The sequence below is a fragment of the Nilaparvata lugens genome, chromosome X (assembly GCF_014356525.2).
Source record: "Nilaparvata lugens isolate BPH chromosome X, ASM1435652v1, whole genome shotgun sequence".
Taxonomy (NCBI): Eukaryota; Metazoa; Arthropoda; class Insecta; order Hemiptera; family Delphacidae; genus Nilaparvata; species Nilaparvata lugens.
In genome coordinates this window covers 4,909,614-4,927,813 of record NC_052518.1, presented here as the reverse complement: position 1 = coordinate 4,927,813, position 18,200 = coordinate 4,909,614, and the positions used below count along the sequence as shown (strand labels likewise).

The following is an 18,200-nucleotide window of genomic DNA, read 5'->3' as shown; positions in this document are numbered from 1 at the left end:
CATCCGAATCCAGGATGCTTTCATCATTAACAAAACCTACACTTACGTGCATAACATCAACATTACAGCTTTACAAAATGAACTTTCTAAACTCAAGAATTCAATACAATTGTTAAATAGAAAAGAAACCGATAAAACGAAAATTAAATTACTTCAATTACATCTCGATCAAGTTACCATGAAATTAAATAACAAGCATTCTTTTCATCATAAATAAAAAGTTCTTTAGGCTTAGCCGAGGCCGTCAGCCGAGTAGATAGATTTCTTTATTATACATTATTCTAATATTGAATAATTATTATGGTTTTGTGATTACATAATTCACTCAATAATTATTTCTCCTTATCATTCTTATTCGATTCCTCCTTCTTCTCATACCTAACTAATTTCTCGTAATTATCATAACTAAATACTGTAACTCAACTTTTAAAAAGCAATTCACACTCTTAAATTCACCCTCTTTTAGGGACCTTGTATGCGTCAATGTGGCTGGACTTATAAAATATACAAACAACATAATTATTAGCTTCACGAAAAAAAACCAAAACTTTGAAATTTAAATAGAGTCACCTCTTACTTTGTACTCTACAAAAATAAAATTGAATTAAAATACAGTCAACTTTCAATTAATTCATCAGTAATCTAAATGAGAATACAGAAACAAAAGAGAGAAAGAATAAATAAATAAAACAAAACCTCTTGAAAATCTTAGAATAATTAATCAATTGAGTCATCTGCATTGATCAAAGCACTACTTAATAATACATAAAGTCTTGCGGCTTCTCAACCATGAAATTCGATCATATTTTGTTAAATAAATTTCGAATAAAAAGAGGTCTTATAAATGGATTAGGTTCCGCTATTTCTTCGTTAACAGGAAATATGGATGCTGATGATAAAGCTAAATATGATGAAATTTTGACAAAAGTGCATTCCAACGAAATTAGTTTAGAACATGATCTTAAGAATCAAGTTTCAATCAACAAAAATCTAATTAGTCGCTTTAACAATGGAATTGATGTAAACCACGCTAATAATTTGAAACTTAACATATTATTTAAACTCTGTCAACAGTAAATTTGATTCTGTAGAACTGAATGAACAGCATCATATTTTGTTTGACACGCTAACAATAATTCACAATAGAATAGATGATATAGGAACTAGTTTGGAATTTTGTAAACTTAACATAATTCATTCAAGCATCCTCACTTTTGACGAGATGGCGCGTGTCATCAGAGCTATTAAATTACAATTGATATCCGATGAGCCTAAGGTGCTATGGGAATTAGGAAGTTGTTCATTGTTCTATTCATAATGATATTATTTCTTATTTTATTGAATTGGCACTTGAATCTAATTTGTACGAAACACTTTTTATGCTGTCTCATCCTGTAAAAACGAACAAATGAAATAATTACGATACATGTTGATCCATCATTAGTTATTGAAGGTCATGAATTGTATGAAGGCGATTGCCAGTTATTGAATAATAATTATTATTGTAGAAATGCCACACAAGTTGATAACAAGTGTGTAGAAGAATTAGTTAGTGATAAGACGTTGAATAGCTGGAGGACTTTAGTTATCAAAGGGTATAGTTCTTTTATTAAATATATTCCGATTATAAACCAATATTTAATGTTTAACATCAGCAAGAGTTCAATTGTTCACGGCTCAAGAAATATTGTAACATATCCAAAATCTACACAACTAATAGCCCTTGAAAAAGATGAAGCATTATTAAATTTTAGTAAACCGTATACATTTTGGGAAAGTAATGTTCTATATCCTACTGAAGTACCGATTTATAAAAATAAAATAATCACTAATTTTACTTTTGACGAAATACATAAAGCAAATACTTATTTAGAGCCATTACTGATTTTTGAAGATTTTATAGTTAGTAGCAACTTATCAGAATATGTAGTTTATATATTAATGGCGTGCTTAATACTTATTATATTATATGTTGTTTTTCATTCTCATGTATTCAATAACAAACTTGTGATTCCAGACAAGAAATTAGATACTGTTCAATTTCACTTAGAAAATTCTAAAATATTTCTTACACCCCAGCTACCCTTATGAAGGTGAGGACACCTTCATCTTAAGGGGGGAGGAGTTATATATATATATATATATATATATAGCAAAAAGTGCTTATTCTACAGTTCCTAAATCTATTGTCTTATATATATATATATATATATATATATAAAAGACAATAGATTTAGGAACTGTAGAATAAGCACTTTTACTAGTATTTAAACCTCTGTAATATTATTTCTCGTGTCATTCCGTTACCAATAGTCATGCTGCCATTATGTACGTGTTTTATTTGTTAAATAAATCTTTTTAAAAAGTGAGTTGCGCGTTCGTTTATCTTATCTAATGATCACGTTGCCGATCATCTGTCTTGTCAATGCCTTCTATAGACGGTAGCTGATACAGGTTTATTGATGTAATATTAACGGTTCATTCTAGTTTAGAATAATCAATTATATTTTATAAAGCAAGAAATTATATTTTCATAATCAAGATGAAATATTTTGTTAATTAATTATTAATTCTACATTGTTAAAATACGATTTGGCAGCAGAGCAGAGCGAGAAAGAGATAGCCCTACCCGCTTTGTTGAGTGATAGACAAGGATAGCAATACCATTGCTAATCAAACACTGCCATATAACGTGGATCTCACTGTAGTTATTTATTTATTTATTTAGTTATTTATTTATTTATTTATTTATTTATTTATTTATTTATTTATTTTTATTTATTTATTTATTTATTATTTATTTATTTATTTATTTATTATTTATTTATTTATTATTATTTATTATTTATTTATTTATTATTTATTTATTTATTATTATTTATTTATTTATTTATTTATTTATTTATTTATTTGGTCAGCAAAAATGCAAGAATTGGAAAAGAAAAAACAGGCTATTGCCTAAAACTTCTTCAATTCCCAATTTAGCTTCAAATTGTCCAAATATTATAGGTTATGTCCATTCAAATTTCTACACCAAATCACAATCTAAAATATAAATTAGAATAAAACAAACAATTTTAAATTTGGATGGATTAATAATAAAAGTTTCTTAAAAACATGAAACAAACTATAAATTCAAAAAAAAAATAAAGAATAAAAACACTTAAATATTGAGCTCGAAAATATCACATTCACCATAGCTATATAACAGCTGTAACCATTGTGTATGTTATGTATCATCATGTCAAAATTACGTGCATAATCTTTTATCAGGGTTGAAAATGCAATCTCCTTATTTTCAGGAAACATCAAAAAATAGAATAAATATTTATCATTTTGTCTAAATTATTTCGATAAGCTTCATCAGTGTTGCAAATTCTCAGGAGAAAACGAGGAAAAAGAGTTTGAATGGTCTCGAACCAGCAAACTTTCATCCATGAACTGCGCGTGTTGCCAATTAAGAACGCCATTCAATGACTTGGCTTGGAAAAAGCTCTGTTTGGTTGTCCTTTAAGCCCCCTACACACTTCAAGACCAGACCTAACACCAAGACCGTCTGAAGTCTTTAGGCCACAAGCAGATCGTCTGTGACGGCTCTACACACTCCAAGACCAGACAAGCATGAAGTAGAATACCTTATGAATATTTGAGTTCATTCAAATTGGCTAGATACAATGGCCGCCAAACTTATGAGCCTATGAGCTAGAATAGATTTTATAAATCTTCTTGTGAGCTAACAAGAAAATATTAGACTTTAGAAAGTACGGTACGCAAAATGAAACTTTCACTGCCTATAAAGATACATTTCTAGTGTTGATATCTACTCATCCCATAGCGAAAAAGTTGAAATGTACATTTCAATGAGAGCAGTGGAACTCTTTTTGGTCATCAAGTACTTTCTTGATGATTGGAGTGTAGGTTGTAGCCACTATTCTGATGCAGTTGTCCAAATGTTCATCAGTCAGTCTGTTCCAATATCGATTTTTTATGAATTTCTTAAGTGGAATTTTTTAAGTAGAGCTGAACATAGCTTTCAACCTCAATACAACTTGAATAATATTTGGATAGTTTTCTTTAGAGACTTGAGGCCAAATATTTCCAGTTGTAGAAAGTGATCTGAGAGACAGATCATTTTGAAAATCCACAAATTCCATTTCAACTGAAGCCTGATCTCCACCAAAATTTTTTACAACACAAGCTGCAAAATCTTCTGCATTGATCTCTGCAAAAGAGAGTTGATGAATTGAAAATCTTGAAATCGTTGATCAAACTGTTGTCTCAAGTCTGGAAGAATTGCAACGTATTCTTGGTTATTGTTGCGGTGCTGTGGAGGTTTTTTCTTGTCATTGATTTTATTCAGACTGGGAAAGTGTTTATATTGAAACTGGACGACATTCTTTTGCATGAGCATTTCTGTGAGCTACCAAAAACTACCCCTAGCTCGCGATCGACTGTTTGGCGACCACTGGGCTAGAACATTTATTGTTGCGTAAACTTTGAATCACAAATTACATAAATCTGTTTTGTTTATTACATTAGAATCAATTGATTAATAAGATAAGAATATATCCATCCTCAATAAAATCAGGATCCTCAAGTAGAATTAAGAGTAAGTTTGTTCACAAATAATATTGCGTCAATCGTGTAATCCATAAATTTCAATTACTTCCTTATAAAATTATAGATTACATAAGTCACAATTCTATAGTGCGATCTAAGATATAATAGCAGTAATTGATTAGCAATTGTATTGCTATCCTTGTCTTACATTTTGAAAATCTCTCTCTCGCTCTTCTCTGCTGACAGATCGTTTTTTAACAATGTAGAATGATAATTAATTGAAAAAATATCTAATCTTGATTATGAAAATTCTTTATGGAATCATTGAAAATAGTTATTTGTGCAACTAGTGCGCAAAGTGACAGTTTGCTGCACCGAAAGAAACGTTTACGCCCGAGCCGTAGGCGAGGGCGGAATGGTTTCTTGAGTGCAGCAGAGGAACTTTGCGCACGTATTGCACATTAAATTTTTCCTACAGTTACCATTGAATATGAAAAGTGGGTAATTATGGGTAAAATTGCCTGAAATGCATCAAATGTTTTTCTGTGTAATTTTATTATTGATAAAAACCTTAATTTATTGTGAAATTGAATAAAAATGTTGTCGTTGGTTATAAGTGATCTACTTAAGCTCGTTGCACCTCTGCTCACTATAGCAGCCACACCAGTCACTCTTACCAACTTCATTTTCATTTTGCTGCACTGTTGCTCCATATAACCTACTAAGTATTTTGCGTTGTCATGTTGAAAATCTGGAGTGCAGAAAAAATTTTTCCCGCACTAGAGCAGAAAAGTAATTTTTTCGTTCTGTAATCAGTGCAACAATGGCCACTTTTCAACGTAACTGTAGGAAAATATAATTTTCCTCCACCTACTGGCTAAAGTACTTACTTTACTCCCTGAAACATAATACTAAAGTGTCACTTTTTCGCTCTCGGTAGTAAAAAACAGAAAAACTCCCTAGGGAGTAAAAGTGACTCCATTTAAATAACATGGGAAGCATCTCTATTTTAAAAACTTACATTAAATAATAGGTTAGAAGGTCTAAGCTCAGATAAGAAAGCATAAAGAGGTGTCAGTCAACTGAATTCAATACCACAACCAGAAATTTGATCAACTCATGAAATATATGTTTGTATGATATTACTTCTTAATATTAGTAGACGATAAAAATTTATACAATTTTTAAAATATCTTATTCTATTCAAAATACCAGCCAACAAATATTTTTAATCTGCAATTCAAATCTGAACCGCGTGATCTGGAGTCAGCCATTTTTGGTAGACACCCAGCTGATATAATTGTGACAACTTTTGCTAGATAGCGCAATCGGCAGTGCCAATCAGACGGCCGCTGTTTAGGTTTTAGATTTTAGGTTATGTTGTTAGGAAACATTGTCACCAATACGTAAGTTATTAAAATGATTTTATTTGCAGTTCTATAAAAAATGTAGATGGAGGAAAAATGTTGTGTACATCACGAGTGAAAAATACTTTTTCTCCCTCAGGAAAATTGTTGCCCTCGGCTTCGCCTCGGGCTTCAAACTTTTCCCTCAGGGAGAAAAAGTCGTACTTTTCACTCTGGATATACAAATAACTATTCTTGCTTGATAATATATAATTGATTATTTTAAACGAGATTGAACAGTTGATATTACATCAATAAACCAGTATCAGTTACCCTCCATAGAAGGCATTGACAAGTCAGAGGATCGGCAACGTTGTTCTCCTATCTTTCTCCACTGCCGTTATAACGCGGACCTCACTATATAGCCATAAACATTTTGTATGGGATTTATCGATTTTAACTCATCAGTTGTGCATTCAGATTGATCTCCTCCGCTCAGATCTGTGGTCTCCATCTCTCAAATATTTATTTGAAAACGTGTATTATCCCGATTTCTGAGTTTCAAATGGCCATGAAACATTTCGTATTCAATTTATAGATTAGAACTCAATGATTTTGATCTCCTCTTCCTAGAACTCTTATAATCAAGGTTCTATAAGCATTTTTCGTGTTCTTCTGACGAAGATACATTTTTTCAGTAGAATTATAGAGAAAATGTAGCATTATGCTATCTTTTTTCTATGGTGAACTTGGGAGAGCATTTTTTTCAATGCCACTTATTTCGACTATGCTCATGGATCCATCGTTATAACTCATCAGGAACCGTAGAACTATTGATTCTTCATCCAGAACTGTTAATTTTCGATGTAAATCTGGAAAATGCTTTCGAATTTTTAGTTGAATTCAGAAGAGCATTTTTCCTATTCCATTAATTTTTACTATTTTCAAAGAACTATTGTTACTCATATATTGATTCTGCATCCAGAACTTTAAATTTTGTATGTACTTCTGAAAAAAGGTTTTCAATTTACCCAATCTTCGAATTTTCAGTAGAGTTCAAAAGAGCATTCTTCCAATTCCACTCATCATGAACTATATTGATTCCGCATCCAGAACTGTAAATTTTCGATATACTTCTGGAAAATGCTTTTCCAACTTCACACTGTCATTGAATGTTGAAATTCGAATTGTGATCATGAATGATCATGAATGACAATCCTCATGCATATCTGGCGACACGTAACTTGCCAGACGTGTATTATTCAATGTAATTTGCAAGGCCAGTAATGTCTCTGTCTGATCTGTCAGATGAGAAACAAGAGGTTGTTGGCGATGGGAGCTTGAATAATTCCCAACAGTAATGGTTCCATTAGAGCACCAAATCAGAATTTAAAGCATCAAGTTATGAAGAGGAGTTATTCTCCCGCGTAGAGTGAACGTGGAAACGGTTTTCGCGTAGGTAGAAACGGTCTCACAATTTTTAATTTTTTCTCTCTATGGTGAGGTTCACCACTGTGGCAGTAGAGAAAGATCGGCGTTGCCGATTCTCTGCCTTGCCACTGTCTTCTATGGAGGATATCAGATGTAATATTAACTGTTCAATTCATTCTTGTTAAAATGAAGAATTAGGCCTATATTATATTCTTTAGGAAAATATATTTTGGGTTAAAGAAAGGAGATGGGGCCGCGCTACCTGTACACTAGGCTATTGTTCCAAAAAGGTTCATCCTGCAACTCTCGACTATCACACTCTATTGTCCTCTCAACCCTCATTAGTGGCCGGAGTGGCCCCGTCTGCTTTCTTAAAGGCAGTTTTAGCTGGTAGGGACTCTTCTATTACTTTCCACCTTACCTGTTACTTGTATTCTCACTTTATTATTGAATCTTGATCAGTGTTCAAGTACTTGTTATTCACTTATTCCTAATGGTTCATTTGATGAAACTCAACTTGCTCACAAGTTGTATACAGACTGACTTGAGTTACATACAATTCGTGGTTACACACCACATGCGCTATTCATCAGCTGATGATATGCGTATTATATTATTTATTCATATGAGTATAATATTATCAAATAATTCAATATAATGTATAGTATGATAATTATAGCATCAGCTTATGGAAAGCGTACAGCGTGTGTTCGTGGCACAAGTCTTCTTAAAAAATCTTTATAAAAAAATGAAAAATAATACGTTCCTAGCTTGACTAAATTTGTACTTTTAATCGATAGAAATATGTGTGTTTATCCAATCAATGTAGGCTCCCACTGGTTTACAGCTGAAAATGCCTTTAAGTAATCAGCCTGGTCCACCAATTTATTCCTCTGAGTGGAATCCTTAACAATAGACCAAGAAAATGTCGAAACTCATTAAGAATAGGCGACCACTGAAGGGTCACTAGAACTTCTACCTGTTCATCCATTGCTTTTGGCGGCCCGTCTCCTTTCTTTTACCCTATGTTTTTCATTGATTAAATAATCATGAATTTTCATAATTGAGATTAAATATTCTGTTGATTGATTGTATTTGTACTTTGTCAAAAAACTAACCGGCATAACGTTGCGGAGCTAAAAAAGGATAGCGCAATCTGCTTCGTCGAATGATAGACAAGGATAGTAACACCATTGTTAATAAAATACTGCCATTATAACGTGGACCTCACTATAGGAAATGTTATAACTCTTCAGGTAATCTTTTTCAGAGTTATAAATCTTGGAATTCTGCATTAAAGAATAATAACATTCACTCTAGCTTTATTCTCTGACAAAAGGAAACCAAGAATTTCTCTTATTTAGAGGTTTCCCAGTTTCTTGGCGTTATCTGTCACTGTCAGTCACTGTAATTCGTAATTCTTAATTTTCTTGACAAATAAAATATAATTGAATAATTATTACTTTCCTTGCCCTATTACCATAGGTAAGGAAATTATTGCTTTCCAAAAAAATTTAAAGTACCCCAATTTCATGTTTTCTATTTACTTTTCAAGGTCCCCCGAGTCTAAAAACATTAATGTTGGGTGTTGGTCTGTGTGTATGTATGTGTGTGTGTGTGTGTGTGTGGTGTGTGTGTGTGTGGTGTGTGGTGTGTGTGTGTGGTGTGTGTGTGTGTGTGTGTGTGTGTGTGTGTGTTGTGTGTGTGTGTGTGTGGTGTGTGTGTGGTGTGTGTGTGTGTGTGTGGTGTGTGTGTGTGTGTGTGTGTGTGTGTGTGTTGTGTGTGTGTGTGTGTGTGTGTGTGTGTGTGGTGGTGTGTGTGTGGTGTGTGTGTGTGTGTGTGTGTGTGTGGTGTGTGTGTGTGTGTGTGTGTGGTGTGTGTGTGTGTGTGTGTGTGTGTGTGTGTATGTGTGTGTGTGTATGTCTGTGAACACGATAACTCCATTCCTAATTAACCGATTGACTTGAAATTTTAAAATTAAGGTCCTCATACCATGAGGATCCGACAGTAAGAATTTCAATAAAATTCAATTCAAAATGGAGGATAGGCTAAAAAACCATATTTTTCACGGTTTTCTCGAAAACGGCTCTAATGATTTTCTTCAAATTTATACCCTAGATAGCTATTTATATGCCCTATCAACTGACATGAGTCTCATTTCTGGGAAAATTGCAGGAGCTCTGTAATATTCCTGAGAAGAATGAATTTTGTTAAATTTCTATCACGATTTTCTCAAAAATGACTTGACCGATTTTTTTTCAAATTCATACTCTGTATAGTTATATATCAGCTCTATTAACTGGCATGAGACTCCTCCTTGAGAAATTTACTTTTCCTACAGTTACGTTGAAAAGTGGCCATTGCTGCACTGATTACAGAACGCAAAGAATCACTTTTCCGCTCTAGTGCGGGAAAAATTTTTTCGCCCCACTTGGATGTAATGAGCTGGTTTACGTGCGTCATATGGAGGCTGAAAGTGATTGTTTTCTGGCCAGGCCGGTAAAATTTTTACGGCCCTAGGGCTGTAAAATAACCTTGAAGTCAGCTGATTCTGATTTGATGTGAACGTGTTTACAAAATAGTTTATGAAACGGAATAATTGCTTCTAGAATTGAATAAAGTATTTTGCAATAAGATACTATCATTTTATTTGGATGAATGAAATACAAATGAGATATTATAAACTATTCAAATTCAATTTTCAGAGTATAATAGAATCTAACCTCAAACCTCCTAGTACTGTGTTTATCACGGAACATAGTGGATAAACGGAATCATTTTATGCTTCTAGAATTCAATAAAGTATTCTGCAATAATATACTATCATTCTATTTGGATGAATAAAATACAGATAAGATATATATTATTATAAACTATTCAAATAATTCGATTTTCAGAGTAGGATAGAACTTCTAACCTAAACTTCCATTGACATTCAGATTGGCCAAATTTCAAGTGCGCTAAAACAGCTGATCAAAAACTTTTCATTATTTGTGTTTATCATTCAATAATTGAAACATTTATAACAATATCATCTTATTGTCATTTGGAAGAATAAAAAGTTTAAACCCAACCTCTTACATAATTGAACATAATCTTTTAGGTTATTTAGACAAATCAGAATAAAAAATAAAAATACTTGGACAATTTCCTGATATTCAGATTACCTCAGATTTGCTAGAGCTATGACCTTCCACTTTTGCTTTCGGAAGTGCTTATAATAGACAATAAATTATTTTCATATATATATTGTTTATTTTTCTGTGTGGCGAAAAATAACGTTCTCACCATGGGCAAAAATGTTTTTCCGGCTCTCAATCTTTTCTAGTCCTCGGCCTACGGCCTCGGACTTGAAAACCAATTTCGAGCCAGAAAAGTCTCATTTTCGGCCCTAGGTGCGAAATATACTATTCTGCACTCCAGATTTGCAACATGGCAACGCAAAATACTTAGTAGGTTATATGGAGCAACAGTGCAGCAAAATCAAAATGAAGTTGGTAACAGTGACTGCTGTGGCTGCTATAGTGAGCAGAGGTGCAACCAAGCACAACGCGCTAATTATTATTCATTATATATTATAACCAAGGACAACGAGGACTTTAGGATTTTAGGATTAAGGTTTTTATCAATAATAAAATTACACAGAAAAACATTTGATGCATTTCAGGCAATTTTACCCATAATTACCCACTTTTCATATTCAATGGTAACTGTAGGAAAAACTTAATGTGAAATACGTGCGCAAAGTTCCTCTGCTGCACTCAAGAAACCATTCCGCCCTCGCCTACGGCTCGGGCGTAAACGTTATTTCTTTCGGTGCAGCAAACTGTCACTTTGCGCACTAGTTGCACAAATAACTATTGTAACCTCCTTTTCGTGCGTGAGGTAGGTAGGTAGAGCAGTTTATTCAAAAGAACACATGTCAATATTTTATTTGTAGAACGGTTGTTTTGACAACTTTTAAAAAATCCTCAAATTAAATAATTAAAAAAAGGAAAATGTACGCTGAACACAATCACAATAGTATAATCGTAGTTTCAATTATTTAGCCGCCAATCGGCATAATGTTATTCCCTAAATTATCCTCGTTAATGAGGCTTATAGATCAATGAGCAAGGAAAGTTGTGGGAGTGTACCACACCAGATTTTTCAAACGAGAATGAAAAGTTAATATTTAGTTAGATATATCGGTACCAGCTATCTTCTATAGATGGCAGTGGCAAGGCAGAGAATCGGCAATGCTGTTCTATATTTCTCCACTGCCATTATAACGTGTACCTTACTATATAGCATGCTACAATACAGGGTGAGTTATCCACTGAAACATGAAATCTTACCTCCATTCTCAGATCAGAAAAATCACTCATCTTCAAATGCTTATAACTCAAGAATAGGAGGGAATTTCGTGAATGTGATGACATCTTATTGTTCCTCTCGTTAAGTACTTTCATTCCTGAGAGTTGAGCGATTTTAATTTTTGACCATTTTTTCAAAGATCTATGATGTTTAATTAAAATGTTCACTTAGTTGAGTATCAAGTGTCATGCTCTGAATAAAACCTTGAATAACTATTAGTTCTGTGAACAGTAGACCTCACGCAGTATTCTCATCCACAAGTACCATATGTCAACTGTTTTAAATGTTAACAAACTCAGTTCACGTTTGAATTTGTATTCCATATGATATAATTCATCCAGTTCCGTGATGATCTTTCTATCTGATGAAAATTAATTTTTTAGAATCAAAAATAATATAATTTCTCTAGCATTATTTAGTTCATTTTTTGTTTATTTTTAATCACCTGTTAAATTAGAATGTGAAAAATTTTTCGAATGTGAGAATATTGATACTGATGGGCACGCATAACAATGACTGCAAAACAAAATATTGAAACCAAAGACCTTAAAGCTGCGATTAGACCAAATTTATTTAAAAAATGTTCATAACTCAATCCTTTTAGATTACATTAGATTGAACATTATTTATCATACACATGATGAACATATGTGTTTTTCAAATTCCGTTCAATCTAATAGAATCTGTAAGGATTAAGTTATAACCATTTTGTTAATAACTTTGATGTAAACCCAGCTTAAAGATGCATAACTCTTCAATGTCTTTGAAACTATAGACCTTATACAAATACAGTAATAGACTGGCTTCTCCACACATCAGTGTAATCACTTGTCAGCTGATTAATGAATAATTATATAGTCTGATTTTTACTCTAATATTGGCGTATGAAGGAGGCTCCTTTTTCCTTTTATATTATCCTTGAAATGCAAAATTTCCAAAAACCTAGTATATTTAATTAAAAAAGGAACATACCTGTCAAATTTCATGGAAATCTATTACCGCGTTTTGCCGTAAATGCGCAACATATAAATATATAAACATATAAACATCTAGTGCCGGTTGCACAACAGCCGGTTAAATTTTAACCGTGATTAATTCCACGAGAACCAATCAGAGAAGCCGTCTTTTCAAAAACGCCTTCTCTGATTGGTTCTCATAAAATTAATCACGGTTAAAATTTAACCGGCTGTTGTGCAACCGGGCCTTAAACATTAAGAGAAATGCCAAACCATTGACTTGAATCTTAAACCTCACTTCGTTCGGTCGATTATATTCCACAAGATTTGATTGTTCTATTTGATTCTCTCAAGGGCTTTAAATGGTGTGAAAGTTTCATATCCAATTAAATTAACACTAATTAATCCAAGAATCGTACATAGGAAAAATATCATTTAAAATAAATAACTGTTTACTTAGTTGAGTATCAAGTCTCATGCTCCTATTAAACCCTTGAATAATTATTCTCCACAACCAAGCTTTGATTACAATAATATTTGATTCTCTCAAGGGCTTCATATGATTTGCAAGCTTCTTAATGAATGAACACTAATTAATTCCCTGTATGGTCTAGGATAGCCAGTTTACCACCAATCTACTTTAGCTAGTTAGCCACCTAGGTGCTTGAATGTAATACAACTCTCACAAGTCCCTCATTAACAAGTAATGATGTTGCGCAGGAATTATCATCATCTCATGTGACGATTAATTATTGACTAGAGACTGTTTGATGGATTGTTTTACAGGTGCAAATGTCATGTGAATTAGTGGTCATTGTTAAAGGGATCCAGCTATCCCAATTAAGCCGTGTTAATTATATGAATGTATTATGATATCATGCACTGACCTGTTTCGTGTTGTAAGTCCAGAATATTCTCTCGACATCACCAATTGGGAAAGATTGATTTTGTATAACCACTTTACAGCTCTTACATATGAATTCATCAGCCTGTAGAAAATAACACGGATTGAAAAACGATTTAAATTGGTTCACAATAAATCTGTAGGCAATAATTAGAGATGAAAGTAATATAGATAAGTTTAAGTAATAAGAAATTGTAAAAATGAGTAATTGTAATAGGTAAAAGAAAAATTGGTTGACAATAACTTAATATGTAAGTAATATCAATATATATGTTGACAATCAATATAACCAGAAATAAAAGGAAAGTTATATTTATTTATCTATTAATTGCCAATTAGAATATTCAAAACATATTACAAACTCTTTATAATATGACATATCATTGAAAATATATTAAAATAAACATAATTACTCATTCAAATACTTGATAAAATTAATCTATATAATAAGAGAGAGTAGGGTTGTGTTTGTTCGTGTGTTCGTTTGTTCGTTTGTTCGTTTGTTCGCATCAAAACATGTCAACTTGTGGATTGCATACCGGAAAAACGGGAATGATTTAGATCTCCTAATTTTGAACATAGATTCTAAAAATATCAATCTCGTGCACCTGGAAGCCCAAATTTCATTTTTCCTTCTAGATTTTTCAGAATTAATGTTCAAACTTCATTAATAGTACATACGATTTTATAAAAAAATCACCAAATCATATGGTCGGAATTAAAAATTTTTATTGTATTAAAGAACTGGATTATACAGGTGTAAAGTAGTGTAGGAAAATTATGTTTGACGCATTCAATATGTTTTAATTGAAAGGTGGTCATATGATACATGATTCCTATACAGGATTTCCAGAGAAAAGATATGGTGAAAACCGCACATCGATATCTCAAACCTTTCAAAATTTATTCTCATTCATTTCCTTTATTACAATATAGATTAGTGTGTAAGCCAGTATACAGAGTGAGTCATATATGTATGGGAACCCTTCAATAAATTGGAGACTGTGGTAGATATAATACTGTAACTTACAGGATAAGTTTTTGGTCAAATACCTTTTGACGTACAACTGAATTTCAACCCCTCATAAGGGGGTGACTTGGGGTTGTTACTCGAATATTTTAAATGTAAACACCCATTTTGTGGTACATCATTTTAAAGGCCTTTTTGAAACAAGGAAGATAACATCGACAAAAATCTTTTTATTTCTAGAGGATATTGAAAATATAATAGAGCATAGAGCATTAGTAGAGAAAAGAGAGAAGATCAGATTACAGTTCTATAGTGTATGTTACAATATACAGAGTGAGTCATATGTATTTATTGAGTGAGTATATGTATATTAATTGGAGCCCTTCAATAAATTGGAAACTGTTGTAGATATAATACTGTAACTCTAAGGATACGTTACTGGTCAAATACCTTTTGACGTACAACTGATCTCCAACCCCTCATAAGGGGGTGACTTGGGGTTGTTACTCGAATATTTTAAATGTAAACACCCATTTTGTGGTACATCATTTTAAAGTCCTTTTTGAAACAAGAAAGATGACATCGACAAAAATGTTCTATGACACTTGTAACCGTAATGGCGGCTGATTGAAGTTTTAGTTTTTAAAGAAATTAGGGGTTGTAACTCGAATATTTTGAACATAAACACCCATTGTGTGGTACATAATTTTTAAGGCCTTCTCAAAACTAGAAAGATGACATCAATAAAAATGTTTTATGATACTTGTATCCAAAATGGCGGCTAATTGAAGTTTTAGTTTTTGAAGAAATTAGGGGTTGTAACTCAAATATTTTGAACATAAACACCTATTATGTGATACATCATTTTTAAGGCCTTCTCAAAACTAGAAAGATGACATCAATAAAAATGTTCTATGATACTTTTATCCGAAATGGCGGCTGGTTGAAGTTTTAGTTTTTAAATAAATAATTGATAAAGTTCAATCAGCCGTCATTTTGGATAAAATTATCATAGAACATTTTTATTCATGTCATATTTCTAGTTTTGAGAAGGCCATAAAAATGATGTATCACACAATGGGTATTTATGTTCAAAATATTTGAGTTACAACCCCTAATTTCTTTAAAAACTTAAACTTCAATCAGCCACCATTTTGGATACAAGTATCATAGAACATTTTTGTCAATGTCATCTTTCTTGTTTCAAAAAATACTTTAAAATGATGTACCACAAAATGGATTTTTACATTTAAAATATTCGAGTTACAACCCCCAAGTCACCCCCTTATGAGGGGGGGTTGAAGATCATTTGTACGTCAAAAGGTAGAGTATTTGACCAGTAACGTATCCTGAGAGTTACAGTATATCTACAACAGTTTCCAATTTATTGAAGGGCTCCCATACATATGACTCACTCTGTATATTGTAACATACATAACTTTAGAACTGTAATCTGATCTTCTCTCTTTTCTCTACTAATGCTCTATGCTCTATTATATTTTCAATATCCTCTAGAAATAAAAAGATTTCTGTCCCCGACCACACCATATTTACAATTCCAGTTTACTTTTTGTGTAGTTGAGAAGTTGATATTGTGGTAATTATTCATATTGAATGAAAAAGACTAAGAAATTGTCAAAAAACCACTGATTTATTGATAATTAGAAAGACCGGTTTCGGTGGGTAATAAATGGTGGTTTCAATGGTGTAATAACCGAAACCGGTCTTTCTAATTATCAATAAATCAGTGGTTTTTTGACAATTTCTTAGTCTTTTTCATTCAATAATTCCAGTTATTCCAAGTTATTTGATCGGAGCTTAAGAAACTTGGATTAGAAAACTTTCTAAATAATCTAATTCTATTTCCCATGAAGATTCAATTCTTCTGAGAGAACAAATCCAGCTATTACATTACTTCCAAATCATATCCTCAAGTACTGTTGAAACCGCTTTGTGGTAACAATGATTTCAATGCTGTAGAAGTTTAAAGGGTATTCAAGACTTGAATGTTGTCGCTTCAACAGATTTCAAACTTCAACATAAACTACAGATCAAACAGTTTAAACTTTAACAGAAACTACAGATTAAAAAGTTTAAACTTCAACAGAGACTACGGATTAAACAGTTCAAACTTCAACAGTTATTGGAAGAATATTGGTCGAAATGGAATACTATTTGGAAGAGTCTCAGTAAGCTCATAGAGAAAAGATAGCATAAATAGATATCCCATGTTGTTTATGTCCCAAATTTCAAGCTGATTTTTTTGTTCAACTGAAATCGATTAATGTCAACTACTGTCTATTATTATTGTTTGGTTGGGGTGACATTGTAAGCACGGTACAGTATGAGAGAATACTAGCGTCACATAGCTTCACCAAAAACAACTCTACTAGGAGTATCTAAATCAAATCAATTCATTCTCACAATTTACAAATACAGTACAGTTACAGTACATTTATATATACCCTTGTTGTGAGAATACAAATACTCTACTATGGTAAACAGTGAAAATTGTAACTTAAACCTATACCGTGGGTTATTTTCTTCTGCTATATTTTCTCTATCGTAGGTTGTTACACTATTATAAAATGCAATGATAAAGTAGACAATTAACGATTTTCAAATTTGAAATTTCTATAGATCATCGCGAGTATCATCTTAATAAAATCAGTCATATTCCTCTAAGACTATGTGAAATACGTCTATGTGAACTAGGAAAACATGTCTATGTGAACTATTAAAATATGTCTCCGGATCCAGATAGTATAAAATGTAATCACATTCTAATTATATGTAATTGGAAAATGTATGTAATTCTACATTCCAGTAGAATGTAATTACATTCTATAACTCTCTGCTCCTCAAAAATTTAATTAACATTTTATGCTTTTAAGCAAATTTATGCTTTTATGAAATAATGTTCTTTCCGAAGAATGGACATTGATATGTACAAAGCTCCGCCAATTTATGTACATGCATAACAATATAATTATCCATAGTTATTATACTACAAATTGCTTTTACATATCATATACAGTTCAATAATTATTTTCTTAGTCTATAATATTATGTAAATTCATCTATGAAATTTTGCTGTATTGTGAGCTATTGTATATAAGTGTATAAGCCAGTATATATTGTAATCTACATAAATAAAGTACTCCTCCTGAGAAATAAATTCAAATTTGAACCTGAAGTTGAAGAGCCTACCTTGATGTTTCCTTTGACATGTATATCTCTGCCAAAATTGTACCGAGGAAATTTTGGTTGGAATATGGATCTTGATTTTGTACCAGTGTCTTCAGAATCATCTTGAAATTCTGTAAAGAAAGAGGTTTGTGTAATAAATTTTCCGTCAACATTAAATAACACAAAGAAGTAGTGTCCTCCTTGACTAAAGTTATCTACCTAAGAAAACATAAGTTTTCTACCTGAAGTGATCGTCAAAACTGACTTTTTCAAAGTGAGATTTTTCTGGGGATGAGAAATAATATGACTTTCTCTAATTTTATCAAATACTTATACTCAATACTTAATATATCAAATAGTTTTAACTTTCCACTCATTTTTCGTCAAGTATTTCGCTTGAAACTGATTCCCATATGACAGTTTCCTAGGGATAATGTTTCATTATAATAGGATAAGTAGACTTATTATTAGGTATTAAAAAAACAGAA

The 18,200-nt window shown here is 32.1% G+C and overlaps 1 protein-coding gene across 3 annotated transcripts in view; it reads right to left on the bottom strand.

Moving 5' to 3' along the window:
• The window catches only part of LOC111044482, a 114,800-nt gene that overhangs the window by 51,231 nt on the left and 45,369 nt on the right, over window positions 1–18,200 (bottom strand). For all 3 annotated transcript variants that reach the window (XM_039442276.1, XM_039442277.1, XM_039442278.1), the window contains exons 13-14: window positions 17,734–17,843; window positions 13,537–13,638 (exon numbers count right to left, since the gene is read on the bottom strand). In XM_039442276.1, coding sequence (XP_039298210.1) covers window positions 13,537–13,638; window positions 17,734–17,843 — 212 coding nt within the window. The remainder of the gene's footprint in view (window positions 1–13,536; window positions 13,639–17,733; window positions 17,844–18,200) is intronic.